Source organism: Rana temporaria, chromosome 10 (genome assembly GCF_905171775.1).
Source record: "Rana temporaria chromosome 10, aRanTem1.1, whole genome shotgun sequence".
NCBI lineage: Eukaryota > Metazoa > Chordata > Amphibia > Anura > Ranidae > Rana > Rana temporaria.
The window spans coordinates 19,375,796-19,397,015 of NC_053498.1; the positions used below are offsets into that span (position 1 = coordinate 19,375,796).

Genomic DNA, 21,220 nt, shown 5'->3' on the forward strand with positions numbered 1-21,220 from the left:
TACGCCAGTCGGATCTACGGGAAATCTATGCGTAACTGATTCTAAGAATCAGGCACATAGATACGACCGCGCAACGCAGAGATACGACGGCGTATCTGGAGATACGCCGTCGTATCTCTTCTGAGAATCTGGGCCATTGTTTTCAATGACGGTCGTTCACATACATGCGTTGCGATTCTTCTATGAATGCGATGCGATAAAAAAAAGGGTCTTGGCTGACTTTACTGCGTTGCAAATTTAGTCTCCATAGACATCAGTGTAAATCGTTCTGGAATCGCAATGAAGGTTCACATCATATGTGCGGATTCCACCACGCGATTCTCCACAAAAACCATATATATATATATGTATTCAGTTTAACAAGAACATTTACACCGTAAAACAAAAAATAACTTACTGTATGTTTGTTTTGTTTAATTCCGTCTGTCAGCCAATGGTAGACCAGCTTCCCATGATGGGTGGAGTCCAGGCCCCATATATATAGAACAGTCTCCCCGATCTCCATAACTTCCACCTTCATCCTCACCTGCCAAGATGTTGTTTGCTGTGAGCCTCCTCCTGCTGTGTGTCGGAATCTCTGCATCTGGAGGTAAGATCTCTCTCCCTTCCCATCTATTTCCACCCTATAGGGAGGTCAGACGCTATTGTTTAATATTTTATACTACAGAATTGAAAGCCAATAAGAATTTAGTATTGGGCAGCTTTGAATGGGCAGATTAATTTAAGTGATTTATGATTGGTTGCTTTGGGTTATTTTACATCACTGCTTTTTTTTTTTTTTTTTGCACTGTTATTGAATAAGCCTGCAAATTGAATGAAATTGCAGCATTTCATAATTCATGGTCCATAAACCACTAAGTAGTCCATAGATAGGTTTCAAGAGGTCAGTGAGAATCAGATAACCCTACCACTTCACTACTTATAAGGCCGGCTGCTTATAGTCTCTCGACTGCACTGTATACCCGGATCTCATGTCATCTATATTTTTATGATAAAAGAAAAACATTTTAATGTACCTAATACAATCTGATATGGATTTTAAAGCAATAATGTTGTATATTGCATTTGTCTGGCACCTTAAAAAATCCATTTTCTTTTTTTTTTATGTGGAATCTCTTGACTTGTTGTCCCATGGCAAAGAAAGAAAGAAAAGAGGGAGGCAACGAAAGAAACAAAAGAGTGTGGAAAAGAAAGAAAGAAAGAAAGAAAGAAAGAAAGAAAGAAAGAAAGAAAGAAAGAAAGAAAGAAGGAAAAGAGGGGGGCAAAGAAAGAGAGAAAGAAAGATAAGAGGGAGGCAAAGAAAGAAAAGAGGGAGAGAAAGAAAGAAAGAAAGAAAGAAAGAAAGAAAGAAAGAAAGAAAGAAAGAAAGAAAGAAAGAAAGAAAGAAAAGAGGGAGGGAAAGAAAGAAAGAAAGAGGAAGAGAAAGAAAGAAAGAAAGAGAAAAGAAAGAAAGAAAGAAAAGAGCGAGACAAAGAAAGAAAGGAAGAAAGAAAGAAAGAAAGAAAGAAAAGAGGGAGGGAAAGGAAGAAAGAAAGAAAGAAAGAAAGAAAGAAAGAAAGAAAGAAAGAAAGAAAGAAAGAAAGAAAGAAAGAAAGAAAAGAGGGAGGCAAAGAAAGAAGGAAAGAACGAAAGATAGAAAAGAGGGAGGCAAAGAAATAAATAAAAGAGGGAGGAAAAGAAAGAAAGAAAGAAAGAAAAAAAGAAAGAAAGAAAGAAAGAAAGAAAAGAGGGAGGCAAAGAAAGAAGGAAAAGAGGGGGGCAAAGAAAGAGAGAAAGAAAGATAAGAGGGAGGCAAAGAAAGAAAAGAGGAAGAGAAAGAAAAGAAGAAAAGAGGGAGGGAAAGAAAGAAAGAAAGAAAGAAAGAAAGAAAGAAAGAAAGAAAGAAAGAAAGAAAGAAAGAAAGAAAGAAAGAAAGAAAGAAAGAAAAGAGGGAGACAAAGAAAGAAAGAAAAGAGGGAAAGAAAGAAAGAAAGAAAGAAAGAAAGAAAGAAAGAAAGAAAGAAAGAAAGAAAGAAAGAAAGAAAAGAAAAGAAAAGAGGGAGACAAAGAAAGAAAGAAAGAAAGAAAAGAGGGAGACAAAAAAAGAAATAAAAGAGAGAGGCAAAGAAAGAAATAAAAGAGGGAGGGAAAGAAAGAAAAAGAAAGAAGGAAAGAAAAGAGGAAGGCAAAGAAAGAAAGAAAGAAAGAAAAGAGGGAGGCAAAGAAAGAAAAGTGGGAGGCAAAGAAAGAAAGAAAAGAGGGAGGGAAAGAAAGAAAGAAAGAAAGAAAGAAAGAAAGAAAGAAAGAAAGAAAAGAGGGAGGGAAAGGAAGAAAGAAAGAAAGAAAGAAGAAAGAAAGAAAGAAAGAAAGAAAGAAAGAAGGAAAGAAAAGAGGGAGGGAAAGAAAGAAAGAAAGAAAAGAGGGAGGCAAAGAAAGAAAGAAAAGAGGGAGGCAAAGAAAGAAGGAAAGAACGAAAGATAGAAAAGAGGGAGGAAAAAAATAAAATAAAAGAGGGAGGCAAAGAAAGAAAGAAAGAAAAGAGGGAGGCAAAGAAAGAAAGAAACGAGGGAGGCAAAGAAAGAAAGAAAGAAAAGAGGGAGGCAAAGAAAGAAAGAAAGAAAGAAAATAGGGAGGCAAAAAAAAGAAAAAAATAGGGAGGCAAAGAAAGAAAGAAACAAAAGAGGGCGGAAAAGAAAGAAAGAAAAGAGGGAGTCAAAGAAAGAAAGAAGGAAAAGAGGGAGGCAAAGAAAGAAAAGAGGGAGAGAAAGAAAAGAGGGAGACAAAGAAAGAAAGAGGGAGGCAAAGAAAGAAAAGAGGGAGAGAAAGAAATAAAGAAAAGAAAGAAAGAAAGAAAAGAGGGAGGCAAAGAAAGAAAGAAAAGAGGGAGACAAAGAAAGAAAGAAAGAAAGAAAGAAAAGAGGGAGGCAAAGAAAGAAAAGAGGGAGAGAAAGAAAGAAAGAAAGAAAAGAGGGAGACAGCGAAAGAAAGAAAGAAAAGAGGGAGCGAAAGAAAGAAAGAAAAGAGGGAGGCAAAGAAAGAAAGAAAGAAAGAAAAGAGGGAGACAGCGAAAGAAAGAAAGAAAAGAGGGAGCAAAAGAAAGAAAGAAAGAAAAGAGGGAGGCAAAGAAAGAAAGAAAGAAAAGAGGGAGGCAAAGAAAGAAAGAATGAAAAAAAGAGGGAGGGAAAGAAAGAAAGAAAGAAAGAAAGAAAGAAAGAAAGAAAGAAAGAAAGAAAGAAAGAAAGAAAAGAGGGAGGCAAAGAAAGAAAGAAAAGAGGGAGGCAAAGAAAGAAAAGAGGGATGTAAAGAAAAAGGGAGAGAAAGAAAGAAAGAAAAGAGGAAGGGAAAGAAAGAAACAAAGAAATAAAAGAGGGAGGCAAAGAAAGAAAGAAAAGAGGGAGACAAAGAAAGAAAGAAAGAAAGAAAAGAGTTAGGCAAAGAACGAAAGAAAAGAGGGAGAGAAAGAAAGGAAGAAAGAAAGAAAGAAAGAAAAGAGGACGACAAAGAACGAAAGAAAAAAAGGAAAGAAAGAAAGAAAGAGAAAGAAAGAAAGAAAAGAGGACGACAAAAAATAAAAGAAAAGAGGGAGGCAAAAAAATAAAGAAAGAAAAGAGGGAGGCAAAAAAATAAAGAAAAGAGGGAGGCAAAGAAAGGAAGAAAAGAGGGAGACAAAGAAAGAAAGAAAGAAAGAAAGAAAGAAAAGAGTTAGGCAAAGAACGAAAGAAAAGAGGGAGAGAAAGAAAGGAAGAAAGAAAGAAAGAAAGAAAAGAGGACGACAAAGAACGAAAGAAAAGAGGGAAAGAAAGAAAGAAAGAAAGAAAGAAAGAAAGAAAGAAAGAAAGAAAGAAAGAAAAGAGGACGACAAAAAATAAAAGAAAAGAGGGAGGCAAAAAAATAAAGAAAGAAAAGAGGGAGGCAAAAAAATAAAGAAAAGAGGGAGGCAAAGAAAGAAAAGCGAAAGAAAGAAATTGTATTTTTATTTTTTATTCTCTCATGTTGTTACGAAGCCCGTTCTGCTGGTGGTGGGATGTATTTCCCATACTGTGATATATAAATCTACATTACACACACACACATTTGGTGTCTTTGTCCTGCTAATCACACCTCCTGCCCAGCCAAAAGGTGGGGTTCTGATGTGAAGAAGTGACTGATTGGGTGCTTTGTGTTTTGGGGGGTCTCTGATGTGATTTGGGACTCTGACGTGTAGGGGGAGGATCTGACGTATAGGAGGGACCCTGATGTGATGGGGGGGCTCTGATGTGATGGGGGGGCTCTGATGTGAAGGGGGGACATTTGATTTTCATGAAGATTGTTATGCATCATCCCGAGCTCTGATTTCTTATTAATAAGTTAATTTACAATTTTTAGACTGGTTGAAAAATGCTGTATTATTTATTTATATCATTTATTTTAATGATTTTTCTTTTGTTCAGATTTTCAGTGCACAATGATCCCAGGAAAACTGAAACAGATTGATGCCGGCGCTGGCGAAGTGTACGGTGTGAACGATAATGACGACATTTACCGCTGGGTAAATAATGAATGGAAACAAATTCCTGGAAAGCTCACCCATGTTTCTGCTGGACCTGCTGGAGTTTGGGGTGTAAACAAAGCCAACGTCATCTATAAGCTCCAGGACAATAAATGGATGTCTGTATCAGGTAGAGAAAAAAAAAAATTTGATAAATTATACACAAGATATCACCGGAACATATCTAATACATATGTATTCCATCTACATAATATTGAGATATTCTGCTTCACTTTAGAAAGTACGGGCCAAATCCAAAGCCAGCGGCGAAAAATACGTTTTTCCTAACTTATGTCATTTAAGTTACGGCGCCCTAAGTTGGTGTCGTAAGTGCCGTATCCACAGCGCAAGTGGGAAGAAAGTGGGCGTGCTTCATTGTAATGAGCCGTGACCCCATGCAAATGAAGGGCTGGCCGTACTGCGCATGCGCGCACGAATCTGCTGCTCACTGGGCATGTGCAGAACTTTGCTCGGCGCAATCAGTGAGATAGGTAAAAGGCCAAGCGTACTTAGTTTGAGGATCGCCCTGTGTGTAAATAGCCCCAGACAAACACACTTCCCTTGCAAAAGTATTTCCCTATGTTACCCTTCCTAGAGCAAGTTGCTTCTGCTCTGAACGTTTGTCGGTGTTTGTTGGTGAGTTGTGTGTGATAGAGAAGTTTTGGAGGAGTATTAGATTGTAGTTGTTGTTTGTTTCTGATAAGTGTATTTTTTGTTTGATTGTTTCTGCTAAGTGTTTTTTTTTTTTCTGCTTGGATTTTGTGTTTGTTTTTTGGGTGTTTGTTTTTGACTTTGTAGTAGCTGTCTGCTTGTGTGTTTTTCTTTTTGTTTGTTTGTTGTGTGTGTGTATTTTTGTTTGTTTGTTTGTTGTGTGTGTATTTTTGTTTGTTTGTCCTGTGAGTTTTCTTGTTGCTGAGTGGTGTCTGTGATGGCACCCAAGCGCAGGAAGCTTAATTTTACACATGTGGAGAAGCAAATCCTTGCCAGGTATATCATCCAATATGGGCGATATTTACATGGGCCTGAGAGCCGGAACACCTCCCCGGCCCAAAGGAAGAAGATCTATAAAAAAAATGACGGATCACATAAATGCGGCGGGGGGGGGGAGACGAGGACCCCCGCTGGCATCCAGAAAAAGATCAATGATCTGAGGAGCGTGATCCGCAATAAGGTGGCAAAGCTCACTGCCCATAGGAGGGGCACTGGAGGAGGGGGACCATGCCCCATCCGGCTGACTGAGGAGGAATGGGCAGTGGCCCGGTGTTTCCAGCCAGAACAGGTGGTGGGCCTGCGTGGCTTTGACTCTGATGTTCCTGTGAGGCCAGGTAAGTTTTTGGATTTTCTATCTGGTGATTAGCATGTGTGGGTGGGGGAAGGGAAGATGTGCCAAGTATGTGGCTCCTCAAACCTGTGATTGTTTGGTGTCCTCCACAGATGACCAGGAAGTTGCTGGCCCATCAGGCCAGGAGGATGCTGGGCCATCAGGCCAGGCTGCTGCACCACCCCAAGGACAACAGGCTGCTGAGGAGTCCCCAGGGGAGGGGAGTGGCCAAACCTCCCCTCATGAGGAGGATGAGGAGGAGGAGGATGAGGGGGAGGAGGATAAGGGGGAGGAGGATGAGGGGGTGGAAGAAGAAGATCTGCAGCTTGGCAGGGAATTCCTTCTGGCCTCTGATCTAATGACATTTGAGGATACCCCTGAGGCTACCCCAGAGCCTACCCCAGAGGCTGGCAGCAGTCAGGCCACCATCAGGGGTAGCCCCTCCCACTCCTCCCCCAACAGGCTGCAAACCACAAGGGTCACTCTCTCCCCTCCTCCAGAGCCACAAGCTTCAGGGGCAGGCATGATGGCGACCCAGGAGACCAGGGGGCGTTTGAGCGTCTCTGGGTGAGATAAAAAAAACTCTGACCAAGATGGAGCACAGCCTGGGTGCAATGAGGGAGTCACTCAGTGATGTGGCCACAAACTCTTTGGGGGTCATCACATGTTTGTGGGACCTGAAGACTGCCACAACAGGCGTGGCCCAGGAGGTGACTGCCCTGACCCAGGCTGTGCAGAACAATACCCGGGCTGTGCAGGACAATAACCGGGCTGGCCAGGCCAATACGGCTGCCATCACTGGCTGTCTGAACAGGATAGCAGTGGCCTTGGAGGGCAGGCCAGCAGGAGGACAGACACCAGGGGAGGCTCCTTCTTCCCCTGCTCACTCACCCCCCCATGAAGATACTCCCTCCCCTGCTAACACCCCCCCCGTGAAGATCCTCCAGTTGGCCGTGCCCGTGGCAGTGGCCGTGCCCGTGCCCTTGGGCAGCCCAGACGGAGCACTCGCCGCCGGAATTAATTTGCAGGGGTACTTTTGATTTTTATTTTTTTTATTTTTTTATTTTTATGATTTTGTTTATTATACTGTACTTATGATTTGGTATATGTGTGTGAATGATGTGTGAATGTGGGGGGGTGGCATTCCTGATAAAATAAGGGTGTCACCCTTTTGGTGGAGAAGGGATCCCCAGGACCAGGGAGAAGTGATCCCAGGTTCCTGAATGGTGTATGAATGCACAGTGACATAATTGGAGCCGTGGCGTGGCGTTACTGCTCCCAAGTACCAAAGGGGGGGGGTACTTGGATCTAATCCAATTCGATGTGCATGTGATATGTCTGTGCTAGGGACCACAGTGGTGTGCATTCATGCATTCTCATTGTGACATTATTCATGTGCGTTTACTGTGAAAAGATGCCTTCTGCGAGGCGTCTCCTGGCTGCTGTGCCCTCAGCAGACCTGGTAGAGTGGGTTAGGGGGGGATTGCCTGGGTCGGGGGTCAGGTCAGCACGTATGTCAATCTCCAGTCGCCTTCTCATGGCAAAGTTGTGCAGAATACAACATGCACCGATGATCTGGCACACAAAGTCTGGGGAATACAACAATGTACCCCCAGACTTATCCAGGCATCTGAAGCGGGACTTCAGCAGCCCAAATGTGCGTTCCACAACTGCCCGGGTGCGTATGTGAGCCTCGTTGTAGCGTTGCTCTCCTGGGGTTTGGGGGTTCCTGAATGGGGTCATCATATGTGGTCCCAGGGCATATCCAGAGTCACCTGGAAGGGAAAAGACAGGAGGATGTTAGTCATGCATGTGCCCCTCGTGATGTCTGCATCATGGGGGGGGGGGACATACCTGACACCCATGTCACTCACCAATCAGCCAGCTGTCTCCATACATGTTCAGCTCCAAATCTCTGGAGATGTTGGTCTGCCGGAATATATAGCTGTCATGGCAGGATCCAGGGAATTTTGCACAGACGTGCCAGATGAGGCCATGGGCATCTACGATTACCTGGACATTTATGGAATGCCAGTGCTTCCGATTCCGGAACAGGTGCTCTGTCTCATGGGGGGGCTGTAGTGCCACATGGGTACAATCAATGGCCCCGATGGTCCGTGGGAATCGGGCAATGTAGTAAAAGTCCGTCATGGTTTTCAATCGCTGGTCCTCCTGGGTGGGTTTTTGAAATTGATTGGCCATGCGTCTCAGTATTGCAGGGACTACTTGATGGACACACCTGCTCCTGGAGGACTGTGCCATCCCAGCCAGACCTCCACATGTTCGTTGGAAAGACCCAGTGGCAAGAAACTGCAGTGTTGCCATTACTTTGATGAGAGGTGGCAGGGCATGGGATCGTTGGGTTGGGGTGGTGAGATCATCCTGCAGGATTCGGGTTAATTCAAGGATGGCTTCCCGGTTGAAACGGAAGTTGCCATAGACCTCAGAAGCAGGCATGCCAAAGAGATCTCGGTGTGGGCGGTATACCCTCTCCTGTGCCCTCCTCCTCTGTGCCCTCCTCCTTATTTGCGCCTCTAAAAGTAGCGAGTGCCGTTAGGATCATGGATGACCCGGGCATGTTGGCAGACAGATTGAAGTCCAGCAAATATGTGTTCTCAGCTCTTCCTCAATGCTGTTGCTTCAGCAGACCTTTACACAGCATGTGTAAAATTAGGGCTGCTTTTATAACGTGTAAATTTGCGCAGGGAAACTAACAGGTGCGCACAGGGCGTAATCTACGGTGCACACACTTAATTATGTGGATCGCCCTATCTCCCTCATTTGCATCTTTGCCTATCAAAAACAGCGGCGTGACTAGCGTAATTTGCGTCCGAGGATGCGCCGGTGTAATTATTTTAGGTAGGACGGAAAATCCGGATTTTAAGGCGTATCTCGTTTTGAGGATCGGGCGCAAAGATACGCGCGGTGTAAAATTAGAAATCTCGAGTTAAGTCGGCGTATCTGCTTTGTGGATTTGGCCCTACATTCCTATTATTCTCAAAAAAAAAAAACCCTGAATTTTTTTTATTTCATTGCACTATTGAGTCTGGCAGGAACTCAGGGCCAGATTCTCGTACCTGCGGCGCAGCGTAACGTAACCCGTTTACATTACACCGCCGCAAGTTTTCAGTCTAAGTGCCCGATCCACAAAGCACTTACCTGGAAACTTGCAGCGGTGTATCGTAAACACATCCGGCGCAAGGCAGCCCAATCCAAATGGGGCGGGTACCATTTAAATTAGGCGCGCTCCCGCGCCGGACGTACTTAGCATGCTCCGTTCGCAAGTTTCCCGACGTGCTTTGCGCGAAATTACGGCGCGCCGACGTGTTGAGAATCGCAACGTGCGTAACGTACTTACGCCGGGAAAACAAAAAAATTCAAAAGCGACGCGGGAAAGACGGGCATACTTTAACATGGTGAAGTAATCTTCCACCATGTTAAGAGCAGCCCTATCTTTGCGACGGGAATCTAACACTTGCGCCGGCGTAACGACAGGAAAAACCTTTGTGGATCGCCTATGGAACTATCACCTATACACTTTTTATTTCACGGGACACCGGGATCTATGATTAGTTATAAGAAAAGTGTGATACCACACTTATTAAATGCTGCTAAAATGTTAATACCCAGGTATTGGAAACAGAATACACGCCCCTCCCTGATGGAATGGAAAAAAGAAGTTAACTTAATAATGGAGGCAGAGAGATGGGTGTATAAGAGCAGAGATAAACAGAATGAATTTAACAACGTATGGGCAGATTGGGAACACCACTCCCCACAGATATAAGGGGAGTAATGAATGGAGTCCATCCCCCGTCTTCTCCTTCAGTTTTTTTTTTTTTTTTTGTTCTTGAGCCGCATATACTCACTCCTCTCTCTAAAATATACATGACGATTAATGGGAAAGATAAAACTACAATATCAGATTTTCCACCATTTTATTTTATTTACTCATTTTTTTTTTTTTTTTATGTTGTTTGCTTTACCCTACTCACCTACCCGTCCTTACTGTCCCTACCCATGGGGGGGGGGGGAGATGGGAGGAAATAGAAAGTGAAGGGGGAAAAACAATGGGGCTTTCCCTCCCTCCTTTTTTTTTTTTTTTTTTTTGTTTTTTTTTTTTTTTCTCTTAGGTGGAGGTAAATCATCCACAAAGGGAAATATATAAAGAACACTTCAAACACTAGAGACACAGGTTAATAGACACATAATAAACACAGATATATAGATAGCACAAATAAAATAAACCCGTATGGGTCTTTAAAGTAATATATATGCAGGAAGGTACGTAGACATGTATGGGGGTGCGTGTATATACATACCAGTACACAAAACCCCCCCCCCCCTTTTTTTCTTTTTTTTTTTTTTTTTTCTCTTTTTTTTTCTTTTAGGAAATAGGAAACACTATTATGATAAAACACGATATAAACACGAAAAACACGATAGGGACACAAGAATAGAAGAGAAGAAAGGAGGGAATACCCAAATAGGGAACCGTTTCTATGGAGGAAGGGAGAGGATGAGGAAGGTATATTAAGTGATTTACTCCATTTCCCCCCCCTTTTTTTTTTTTTTTTGATTTATTTATCTATTTATTTATTCCCCTTTTTTGTTTTTGTCGTGGTTTTTTTTTTTTTTTTTCTTTTTTTTTAATTTTATGTATTTGTCGTGTTTGTATTTATAAATGTAATGTTCATTGTCTTTGATGGAAGTTGGTTTTATATGTAAGTGATGTTAAGCAATATACAGAAAATGAAAAAAATAAATAATTATATAAAAAAAAAAGAGCAGCCCTATCTTTGCGGCGGGAATCTAACACTTGCGCCGGCGTAACGACAGGAAAAACCTTTGTGGATCGCCGTAACTGCTAATTTGCATACCCGACGCTGGTTTACGACACGAACTCCCACCAGCGGCGGCCGAAGTATTGCATCCTAGGATCCGACGGTGTAATTCAATTACACCTGTCGGATCTTAGGGCTAGCTATGCGTAACTGATTCTATGAATCAGTCGCATAGTTAGAACGGCCCTAAAACAGAAATACGACGGCGTATCAGGAGATACGCCGTCGTATCTCTTTTGTGAATCTGGCCCATAGAGTGGCACATGTTGACTTAACATACAACCAGTTACCATTCACAAACCTTATATAGTAAGCAAACCAATTTAATTACCCCCCTTGACTGAGCCAAATCCTCCTGATTTTCACACGCTCCCCCCTCCCAGGCATTGCAGTTGCAGCTGATTAGGCATGTGCATTTTGTTTCGTTCCGAATTGAAATTCGGACGAATTTTTCATTATTCGGACATTCGGATGCATACGAATTCCCGAATTGCAATATTAATGAATTTACCGAACGAACGTTTTCGATTCCAAATCGAAAACCCGCGGACGAAATTCGATCGGAATTCGATTTTTTTTTTTATTTTATTTTTTTTTTTCGAATTCCGATCGAATTTCGTCCGCGGGTTTTCGATTTGGAATTCGAAAAAAAATTTTTTTTTTTTTTTTTTTTTTTTGAATTCCGATCGAATTTCGTCCGCGGGTTTTCGATTTGGAATTCAATTTTTTTTTTTTTTTCGAATTCCGATCGAATTTCGAAATTATATTCGAAGAGAGAATTTTCGAATTTGACCGGATTTTTCGAAATTCGGTCGAAAACGAACGAGTTCCGAAAACGAATTCAACACATGTAACGAACCTAACTTAACGAAATTAAATAACGAATTAAAACGAAACGAAACGAAATTTTCCCTTTTGCACATGCCTACAGCTGATAGCCACACCCCCTCATCACATCTTCTCATCCCACTGTAGTGCAGGTGTTCTGCCGATGAAGGTCCCCCCGGTGGATAATGACCCCCCTGTACTGCATAGGCACGGCGCTTGCACAGTACGATCCTCAACAGAGCCACCGAAAATAGCCGAAGATGTAGAGCCGAGAGTCAGCTCTGCACGGCGCCTGCGCAATGACTATGACACATGCCGCACGCTCCTGATGCTACTGCTACTATGCAAGAGGCGGGGGTGATTTTAACAATAAAGTACACATCTTAGCAGGGGGTGTTCACACAAATGAAGGGCGGGTTTTGCAATGCTAATGATTGGCCATCAACATTGAACTACCCGCCCTTATCATCTCTGTGCATCATTTTAAAATATCGCCTCTTTTGTGAGTTAAATAGTTCATGCAAATCCGCCCATCAACATTGCAAAACCCGCCCTTCATTTGTTTTAACACGCCCCATAATGCCCTGTGCGCACAATCAGACTTTTGCACGATGGAATTCCATCGGAGGAAAAGAGAACATGTTCTCTATGTAAACTCCGATGGAATTCCTCGGAATATCCGATGGAAAAACTCTGATGCCCATACACACGGTCGGAATTTCCGATGGAAAAAAGTCTGTCTGACTTTTTTCATCGGAAATTCCGATCGTGTGCATGGACATCAGACTTTTTCCATCGGATATTTTGATCGTGTGTACGAGGCATAAGACGTGTTCTTTATTGCTAAAATCACCCCCCGCCCCTTGCAGAGTACCACTAGCATCGAGAGCGTGTGGCATCGTCTGGCACAATGTCATAGTCGTTGCGCAGGGACTGTGTAGAGCTGACTCACAGCTCTACATCTTCGGCTATTTTCGTCGGCCACGCGCTGCGCCTGTGCAGTACAGGAGGGGGGTCCTTATTCCCCGGGGGACCTTTTTCGTCAGGACACAGGCAGAGACAGCCTATATGAGAGTGACAACTTTGCTCTGAATTTAGGAGCAGTGCAGCATTGTTGGCACACCTTCACAGGAAGTTGGGTGGACTTCACCGGCAAGAGCAACAGGAATTATCCCTAATCATTGGTGTTAGTGAGAGGAATCGTGCCCCAAGGGCCAGATAAAGTCAAGCATAGGGCCGCATCTGGCCCCTTGCCCACAGTTTGGAGACCATTACATTGGTGTGATGATCAGTGAGAAGAATGCTTCTAAGGCCCCGTACACACGACCGAGTTTCTCGGCAGAATTCAGCCAGAAACTCGATCAGAGCTGGATTCTGCCGAGAAACCCGGTGGTGTGTACACTTTTCAGCGAGGAAGCCGACGAGGAACTCGTCGGGCCGAAAAGAGAACATGTTCTCTATTTCCTCGTTGTTCAATGAGGAAAGTCGGCCCGCCGAGCTCCTCGGCGGCTTCCACACTGAACTCGACGAGGAACTCGATGTGTTTGGCACGTCGAGTTCCTCGGACGTGTGTACGGGGCCTTACACTTATGGTTATAGGGAAGAATTCCCCCCTTTCAGATAGCCAAATAGATCAATGGTGTTAGTAGGAACTTATCTGAGGCCTCGTACACACGACCAAGTTTCTCGGCAAAAACCAGCAAGAAACTTGCTGGGAGAATTTTTTTTGCCGAGGAAACCGGTCGTGTGTACATTTTCGTCGAGGAAACTGTCGAGAAACTCGACGAGCCTTCCATTTACAGAAGTCCACCTGTGGCAAGTGTGGATAACCAGCTAAGTGCAAGAGAAAGTACAACTGGAGTGCCAAGGCCAAGAGACGCAACACCACCGGAACTGGGCGCATGAGACATCTGAAGGTTGTGTACCGCAGGTTCAAGAATGACATGTTCTCTATTTCCTTGACGGGAATGGAGAACATTGGCTCGTCCAGTTCCTTGACAGCCTAACAAGGAACTCGACGAGGAAAACTATGTGTTTCGCCCGTCGAGTTCCTCGGTCGTGTGTACGAGGCCTGAGATGCAGTAATTGCTCATTGCTCAAAGTACCCCTAGCAACCTCTGGAGGAACCCTGGTTGAGAAAGCCTGCACTAGATACTGTAACATAGATGCCAGCAATCCTGGAAAGATTGGAAGGACATTTTCCTACAACAAGAAATAATGGATCCCTTGCTGCTGAAACGTTGTGCTTTGTGGACTTGAGGGGGCACGGCACATTTAAAAAAAATAGGAGACTGGCCTACAAGAAGAAGGACACTAGGCAACTGTGCTATTAGCAGAGCTTTTTTACTCAAACAATAGGTGCTGGAACTCAGCCACGACCCCCCAAAACCCCTCCCCCTACACACGCCCTTCAAATCACACCAAATAGTGGGTGTGGTCAGTCAAATTTCACAAACAGTAGGAGGGTCTTAAAGGGGCATTCAATACCAGGATTGCATTACATACAAAGTGCAGAGTTCAGGGGGGAGGTTGCATACAGAGTGCAGAGCACCAAAGGGTCTGAGCCAGAGGTGGTGGAACTGAGTTGCACCAAGTTCCACCTGAAAAAAAGCCCTGACTATTAGCAATAATGAGATTCAGCCATCTATGTTACTAGACTGATGGGTTATTGCTTTAATCTTCTCTGGGGTTACTACTTTTAATTTAATGGGCCATTGTTCTGTTTTGTGTTTTTTCCTTAGGGCTTTTGAAGCAGGTAGATGCTGGTGGTGATAAGTTCTTGGGTGGAGTGAACGCACAAGACAAAATTTATTGCTTGAGAAAGAGTTGCATAATTTCAAGATCTTCTGCTGTATCCTTTACCCCACTGGAAGGGGCACTGCAATATTACAGTTGTGGGCCAGTGGGGTGCTGGGGAGTGAACAGCGGCAACCAGATTTACTTCCGCCACAATGTCAAACCAACATCCTGCCTAGGAACCCAATGGGAGCATGTTGTAGGCGGTCTGGTGATGATAGAGGTTGGCACAGATGGTTCTGTGTATGGAGTCAACTCAGCAGGCAACGTATACCGAAGGTAATTTTTAAACTATGTATGCAGTAGCATTAAAGCAATACCGTATTTATCGCGGTATAGCGCGCTCCCACGTATACCGCGCACCCCTAAAGTTGCCCCGAATCCTGTGGAAAAAAAGTTTTTTTTGTACTTAGGCCTCGTACACACCACCGGATCTATCCGCTGGAATTGATGCGTGGAGGTACTTACATTCCAGCGTCGCGCACGTCGCCGCGTCATCATCGCGGCGACGGCGCGACACATCACCGCGGATGAATTCCGCGCGGATTTTGATCCGATGGTGAGTACACGCCATCGGATCCAAATCCGGAGGAGGAATCTCCGCTGGAAATGGTCCGGCGCACCGTTTCCAGCGGAGATCCCCTCGTGTGTACGGGGCCTTACAGTTTTGGTGTCTTGCGCGGCGTCCATCGGCGGCCTCGTCGGGTCCGGCGTCCGTCTGCGGCTTCGAGTGTCCTCTTCGTCGGGTCCGGCATCCTTCTGCGGCTTTGGGTGTCCTCTACGTTGGGTCCGGCGTCCGTCTGCGGCTTCGGGTGTCCTCTTCGTCGGGTCCGGCGTCCTTCTGCGGCGTCCTCGCGTCCTCCCCGCTCGTTTCCCGCGCCGAGTTTGAATACTGCGCCGACATATACAGAGCGCAGTACACTTGTGTATTGTCGGCAACTCTCGCGCTGACGTCCTGTACGTCCAGGACGTGAGCGCGGAAGGAGCCGAGACTGCCCGACTATACCCGAGTGTACTGCGCTCGGTATATGTCGGCGCAGTATTCAAACTCGGCGCGGGAAAGCGGGTATCGGCGTATACCGCGCACCCACGATTTTTCCCTGATTTTCAGGGAAAAAAAGTGCGCGGTATACGCCGATAAATACAGTATGTATATACAGTAAATGTTACTTTTATAGAGAAGTGGTAATGATAAATGTTGAAGGTAAGCCAATTGGAAAAGTCTTCTAGTTAAGCCTCATGTACACTGAGCGTTTTTGGACGTAAAAAAAATACCTTAAAAATGCAGATAAACGCTCAAAAACACGTCTCACCAGCGTTTTTTAACCATTGAGAAATAAATAAAACGCTAAAAAACGCTATTGCAAAAACGTTGAAAAACTCACTGCAAAGCTACTGGTGTTTTTTTTTTTTTTTAACAGAAGAGTTTTTATTTGTCTCAAAAAGGAGAAAGAGATTACATACAAATTAAAAATGACACTTTAGCTCTACGATACAAAAAGAAGTAGTAGTGAAAAGGTTCATGTGGAAAAGAACATAGAGGCCCAGATCCACAAAGGAATTACGCCGGCGTATCTATTGATACGCCGCGTAATTTCAACGATGCGCCGTCGTATTTTTGTTTTGTATCCACAAAACAAGATACGACTGAATGGGGGCTAGATCCCACTGACATACGTCTTAGTATGCCGTCGGATCTAAGGTGCATATTTACGCTGGCCGCTAGGTGGCGCTTCCGTTGATTTCCGCGTCGAGTATGCAAATTAGCTAGATACGCCAATCCACAAACGTACGTCCGCCCGGCGCATTTTTTTACGTGGTTTACGTAAGGCTTTTTTCGGCGTAACGTTACCCCTGCTCTATGAGGCGTAAGCAATGTTAAGTATGGACGTCGGGCCAGCGTCGAATTTCCCGTCTTGTACGTCGTTTGCGTAAAACGTTCGCGAATAGGGCTTTGCGTAGAATTACGTTCACATCGAAAGCATTGGCAGGCTGCGGGTTAATTTGGAGCATGCGCACTGGGATACCCCCACGGACGGCGCATGCGCCGTTCAAAAAAACGTCAATTACGTGGGGTCAAGTCAAATTAACATAAAACACGCCCACATCTTTATCATTTGAATTCCGCGCCCTTACGCCGGCAGATTTACGCTACGCCGCCGTAACTTTAGAGGCAAGTGCTTTGTGAATACAGCACTTGCCTCTCAAAGTTGCGGCGGCGTAGCGTTACTACTAGGGTTGGCCCGATACCACTTTTTTAGGACCGAGTACAAGTACCGATACTTTTTTTCAAGTACTCGCCGATACCGAATACCGATACTTATTTTTAAATGTGTCCCCAAATGCAGCCATGTCCCCCCACAAATGCAGCCATGTCCCCCCACATATGCAGCTATGTCCCCCACATATGCAGCCATGTCCCCCCACATATGCAGCAATGTCCCCCATATATGCAGCCATGTCCCCCCACATATGCAGCCATGTCCCCCCTATATGCAGCCATGTCCCCCCACATATGCAGCCATGTCCCCCCTATATGCAGCCATGTCCCCCCTATATCCAGCCATGTCCCCCCTATATGCAGCCATGTCCCCCCTATATGCAGCCATGTCCCCCCTATATGCAGCAATGCAGGCAAGTATTCTATTTAGGCATCGGGGGTATTTGCGGGAGTACAAGTACTCCCGCAAATACTCGGTATCGGTCCCGATACCGATACTGGTATCGGTATCGGGACAACCCTAGTTACTACGATACGCTACGCCTGCCTAAAATTACGATCCGCTACGTGGATCTGGCCCTAGGTTTACTACGTGCGGGTGTACCAAGATGGCCACAATGCAACATAATTTTATTGCATATTCTGATGTATAGCAGCTTTCTATGATATCTCTCACCACCCGCCCTCACTCTGGGATACAGCCACTGGCAAGTGACAATTCACATCTGGTGGCAGGGGGTGTGGCAAGTGACATGGCAAGTGACAATCCGCATCTCGCGGCAGGCAAAGGTAGCAAGTGACACGCTCGGGGCTCCCAATGATTCTGCATTATGGTGAGTTGAACTATTACATTTTATATTACAATGTAATAATACAAATAATGCGCTTCAATCATCCTGACACCATAACAACCATGGCGCCGTGATGATTGAAGCGCCAACACCAGCCATTGCCCCGAAAAATTGCCCGTGAAATTTTCTGGCAGTGCCCCTCACAAGACTAGACTCTGGATCCACCCCTGTAGGGGGTCTGCCTGTAATGGGTTTCTTATTTGCTATATTGGGTCCATACAAATTTCCTTTTAATTTTTTTATGTTGTATAACTGAGAAAGATTTTTGTTTCAGGGATGGAATCAGCGCCAAAACTCCAACTGGTACATCCTGGACCGAGCTGGACTTCTGCGCCACTTTCAAACACGTCACTTACGACAACGGCAACCTGTGGCTCCTCAACCCAACTGGTGACATCATTCGATGTGTAGAAACAAAAAAACTGATTTGACCATAACACAAGACCAAGCTGAGCGATCTATAGCGTGATCTGAGTCTAGAAGATTACACGGAATGTTCTCTCTGTCTATTCATCCCTGGTAATTAGTGTTTGGGTATTCTTGTATCTCTGCAATGATTTACACCGGCCACTCATTCTAGATAAGACTCTCAGGCCATCACATAATTGTATCTGATTTTAAACATTTTTCAAAGCAAATAAACTTTTTTTTTCTTTTTCTTTGTCATTGTCATAGATATTGTGCCAAATAGATTATTTATTTCACTTTATTTGAATCTAACATTGCTGAATTTGCAACAGTCAGGCTTCTTCTTTCACAGTCCAATCACAAGACCTATGAATGTTTCTTAATAATGGGCACTTTCACCCACTTCCTGCCCAGGCGGCACTCATGGGCCCTGATATAGGCTGCACTGATGGGTATTGATGAGGTGCCACTTATGGACACTGATTAGGTGGCACTGATGAGAAGGCATTAATATGCCCCACTGATGGGTGGCACTGATATGCAGCACTGATGGGAATTGATAGGCAGCACGGATAGGTGACACTGATGGGCACTGATAGGCAGCACTGATGGGCATTGATAGGTGGCACTGATGGGCACTGATAGGCAGCACGGATAGGTGGCATGAATGGGCGACGCTGATGGGCGCAACTGATGAGCAGGCATTGAAAGGCAACATTGACTGGACACTGATGGGCATAGATTGGCATCACTACTGGGCATAAATTGGCATCACTGATGGGCACAGATTAGTGTCCCTGATGGACACAGATTGGCATCACAGATGGTGACTGGCTGGCATCACTGCTGGGCACTGTTGGGGCTGCACTGATAATCAGGGCACTGGTGATCAGTGCCCTGATTACCTGTACAGGTCTCCCCTGTAACAAGATGCTGCTGATCGGCTCTTCTATCCTCACACTCTGTCAGTGTGAGGCGAGGAGAGCTGATTACCGGCACTTCCAAAAAAAACACCCCCGCCCTGTTACCCCGAATCTCTCCAAGTACCAGTCTTTTGTTCCGGCCCTCTCAGACTCTCTCCTCTACCCTTCCCTCTACCATCCTTTCGGCATTTCTCAGTGATTGCCTGTACATTAACCAATCTTTCCATCTCTTAACGAACCCTTCTTCTCTTATTTCGCCACTAAACCTTGCTGGGTTCTACACTAACATTATTAAAGCGGGGGTTCACCCTATCGACCAAAAAAAATAATATTTTTTTTCTTTTACCTTAAAATCAGGCATTGTAGCGCGAGCTACAGTATGCCTGTCCCGCATTTTTTACCCCCGTACTCACCTTGTAGTCGTCCATCGAAGATACCGGGGAATGGGCGTGCCTATGGAGACGGAGGATGATTGACGGCCGGCTCTGGCGCGTCACGCTTCTCCGGAAATAGCCGAAATAGGCTTGGTCTTCACGACGCGTCCGCATAGCCTGTGCGCAGGCGCCGTGAAGAGCCGAGACCTACTCCGGCTGTCTTCGGGGAGAGTGACGTGCCAGGGCCGGCCGTCAATCATCCTCCCTCTCCATAGGCACGCCCATTCCCCGCGGGAGCCGAAATCTACGATGTCCGAGTACAAGGTGAGTACGGGGTTAAAAAAATCGGGACAGGCATACTGTAGCTCGCGCTACAATGCCTGTCTCGATGGTAAAATGTGTCGGGGGGGGTGAACTACCGCTTTAAGCAGGTGTGCCAGAGGGGTTGAGACAGTTCTTGGGGTTGAGCGGCAGCGTGCAGAACCAAACAAATCTTAAGCAGCTTCTACGGGGTAGCGCTACAGGTCAATGAATCATAGGAAACTTCATATAGGCGGTTTTTCATAGTGAGAGCTTATCGTAAAAGGTATGTCCATCCTTTGTTTTTCCTTGTAGGCAGTTTACCTACACTTTTAAAACTTTAGAGAGACTTTGAAAGCAAATTACTGTTATTATTGTAGAACCCCCAAAGTATGTAAGGTACCTTAGAAGCGGGGTGGGCCAGCATTTCAACTCAGGGGCCCAGATTCACAAAGGACTTACGACAGCGTATCTCCACGTACGCCGTCGTAAGTCCGAATTTGCGCCGTCGTATCTTCGCGCTTCATAGAATCAGATACGCCTCACGGTTGTCAAGATACAAGCGGCGTAAGTCTCCTACGCCGTTGTATCTTGGGGTGCATATTTATGCTGGCCGCTAGGTGGCGCATCCGTTGATTTCCGCATTGAATATGCAAATGACCTAGATATGCGATTCACAAACGTAGTTCTGTCCGGCGCATCTATCTATATCCATAAAGCAGGGGTAAGCCATGTTAGGTATGGACGTCGGAAACGTCGGAACAGCATCGTATTTTACGTTGTTTGCGTAAGTCTTCCGTGAATAGGGATGGGCGTAGGTTACGTTCACGTCGACTAAACATTAAGCCGGCGTAATTTACGGAGAAAATTTGACGTGATACTGAGCATGCGCGGGCATGCGCCGTTCGTTAGGTGCATCATTTACGTGGGGTCACGATTCATTAGCATACAACACGCCCCCTACCAGCCTACTTTGAATTAGGCGTGCTTACGCCGGCCCATATACGCTACGCCACCGTAACTTCGGGCGCAACTTCTTTCTGAATACACTACTCGCCTGACTAAGTTACGGCGGCGTAGCGCATATGAGATGCGCTACGCCCGCCTAATGATACGCGCATCTTTCTGAATCTGGCCCAGGGTCTAGTTCTCGGCAATGTATACAGATAGGTCACTATATGATGCAAGAACTGGAGTTGACTATCACTCAACACTCCTCTGATAAGGAATTAGGGCACAACACGCCCATGGTTTTGGCAGACTCTGGACAAAAAAAAAGGTACAGTCTTCACAAAAAGCGGACATTTAGTAAATTACCCTATATAGCCGGTATGTGGACACCTCTTCTAACTATTATGTTTAAGCCAACCCAACATTCTGTGAAATGAACTGCTGATCGTAAGATGATAGTTGCTCCAGCTACTGATTTCTAGAGAGAGAGGCCATCAAACTTCAGCCAAGGACCAAGTTTTATCAAGCTTCCCAGTATATCCATTCAGATAGGTGTTCCTCCATGGTGCTTCATTACTTTTGTTCAGCATATTAGGCCTCAATCTTAGGCCTCTACCCAGACACAAGATCACCCTTCTCAGGCAGGAGGCCTAGCAAGATCAGTCAGCCATCTATATCCTAAGGCAGGAGGTCCAGGGGAAGATAGACTTCCAATGCTCACTCCTGAATATGTACCGTATATTATTACCTCCCAGCTTGCACCACTGAAAATTTTTAGGTAGATTCAGGTACAATGGATTAACTTTAGGGCGGCGTAGCCTAGCCTGTTTAGGCTACACCGCCGTAAATTAGCTAGGCTAGTAGTGATTCTCAATCTACTTACCTGCTAATATACG

The 21,220-nt window shown here is 45.0% G+C and overlaps 1 protein-coding gene across 1 annotated transcript; it reads left to right on the forward strand.

Moving 5' to 3' along the window:
- Positions 1–507: 507 nt before the first annotated feature.
- Positions 508–18,027, forward strand: LOC120916390 (fish-egg lectin-like). The gene is made up of 4 exons (XM_040327341.1): positions 508–589; positions 4,410–4,637; positions 14,242–14,575; positions 17,643–18,027. The coding sequence occupies exons 1-4, from the start codon at positions 535–537 to the stop codon at positions 17,797–17,799; spliced, it is 774 nt and encodes a 257-aa protein (XP_040183275.1). The 5' UTR covers positions 508–534; the 3' UTR covers positions 17,800–18,027.
- The last annotated feature ends 3,193 nt before the right edge of the window (positions 18,028–21,220 follow it).

Bases quoted from the DNA above. Each gene is read 5' to 3' on its own strand.
- LOC120916390 (XM_040327341.1), top strand. From the start codon at position 535: ATGTTGTTTGCTGTGAGCCTCCTCCTGCTGTGTGTCGGAATCTCTGCA. The intron at 590-4,409 runs GTAAGATCTCTC...TCTTTTGTTCAG, and splicing joins CGGAATCTCTGCATCTGGAG to ATTTTCAGTGCACAATGATC. The intron at 4,638-14,241 runs GTAGAGAAAAAA...TTTTTTCCTTAG, and splicing joins TAAATGGATGTCTGTATCAG to GGCTTTTGAAGCAGGTAGAT.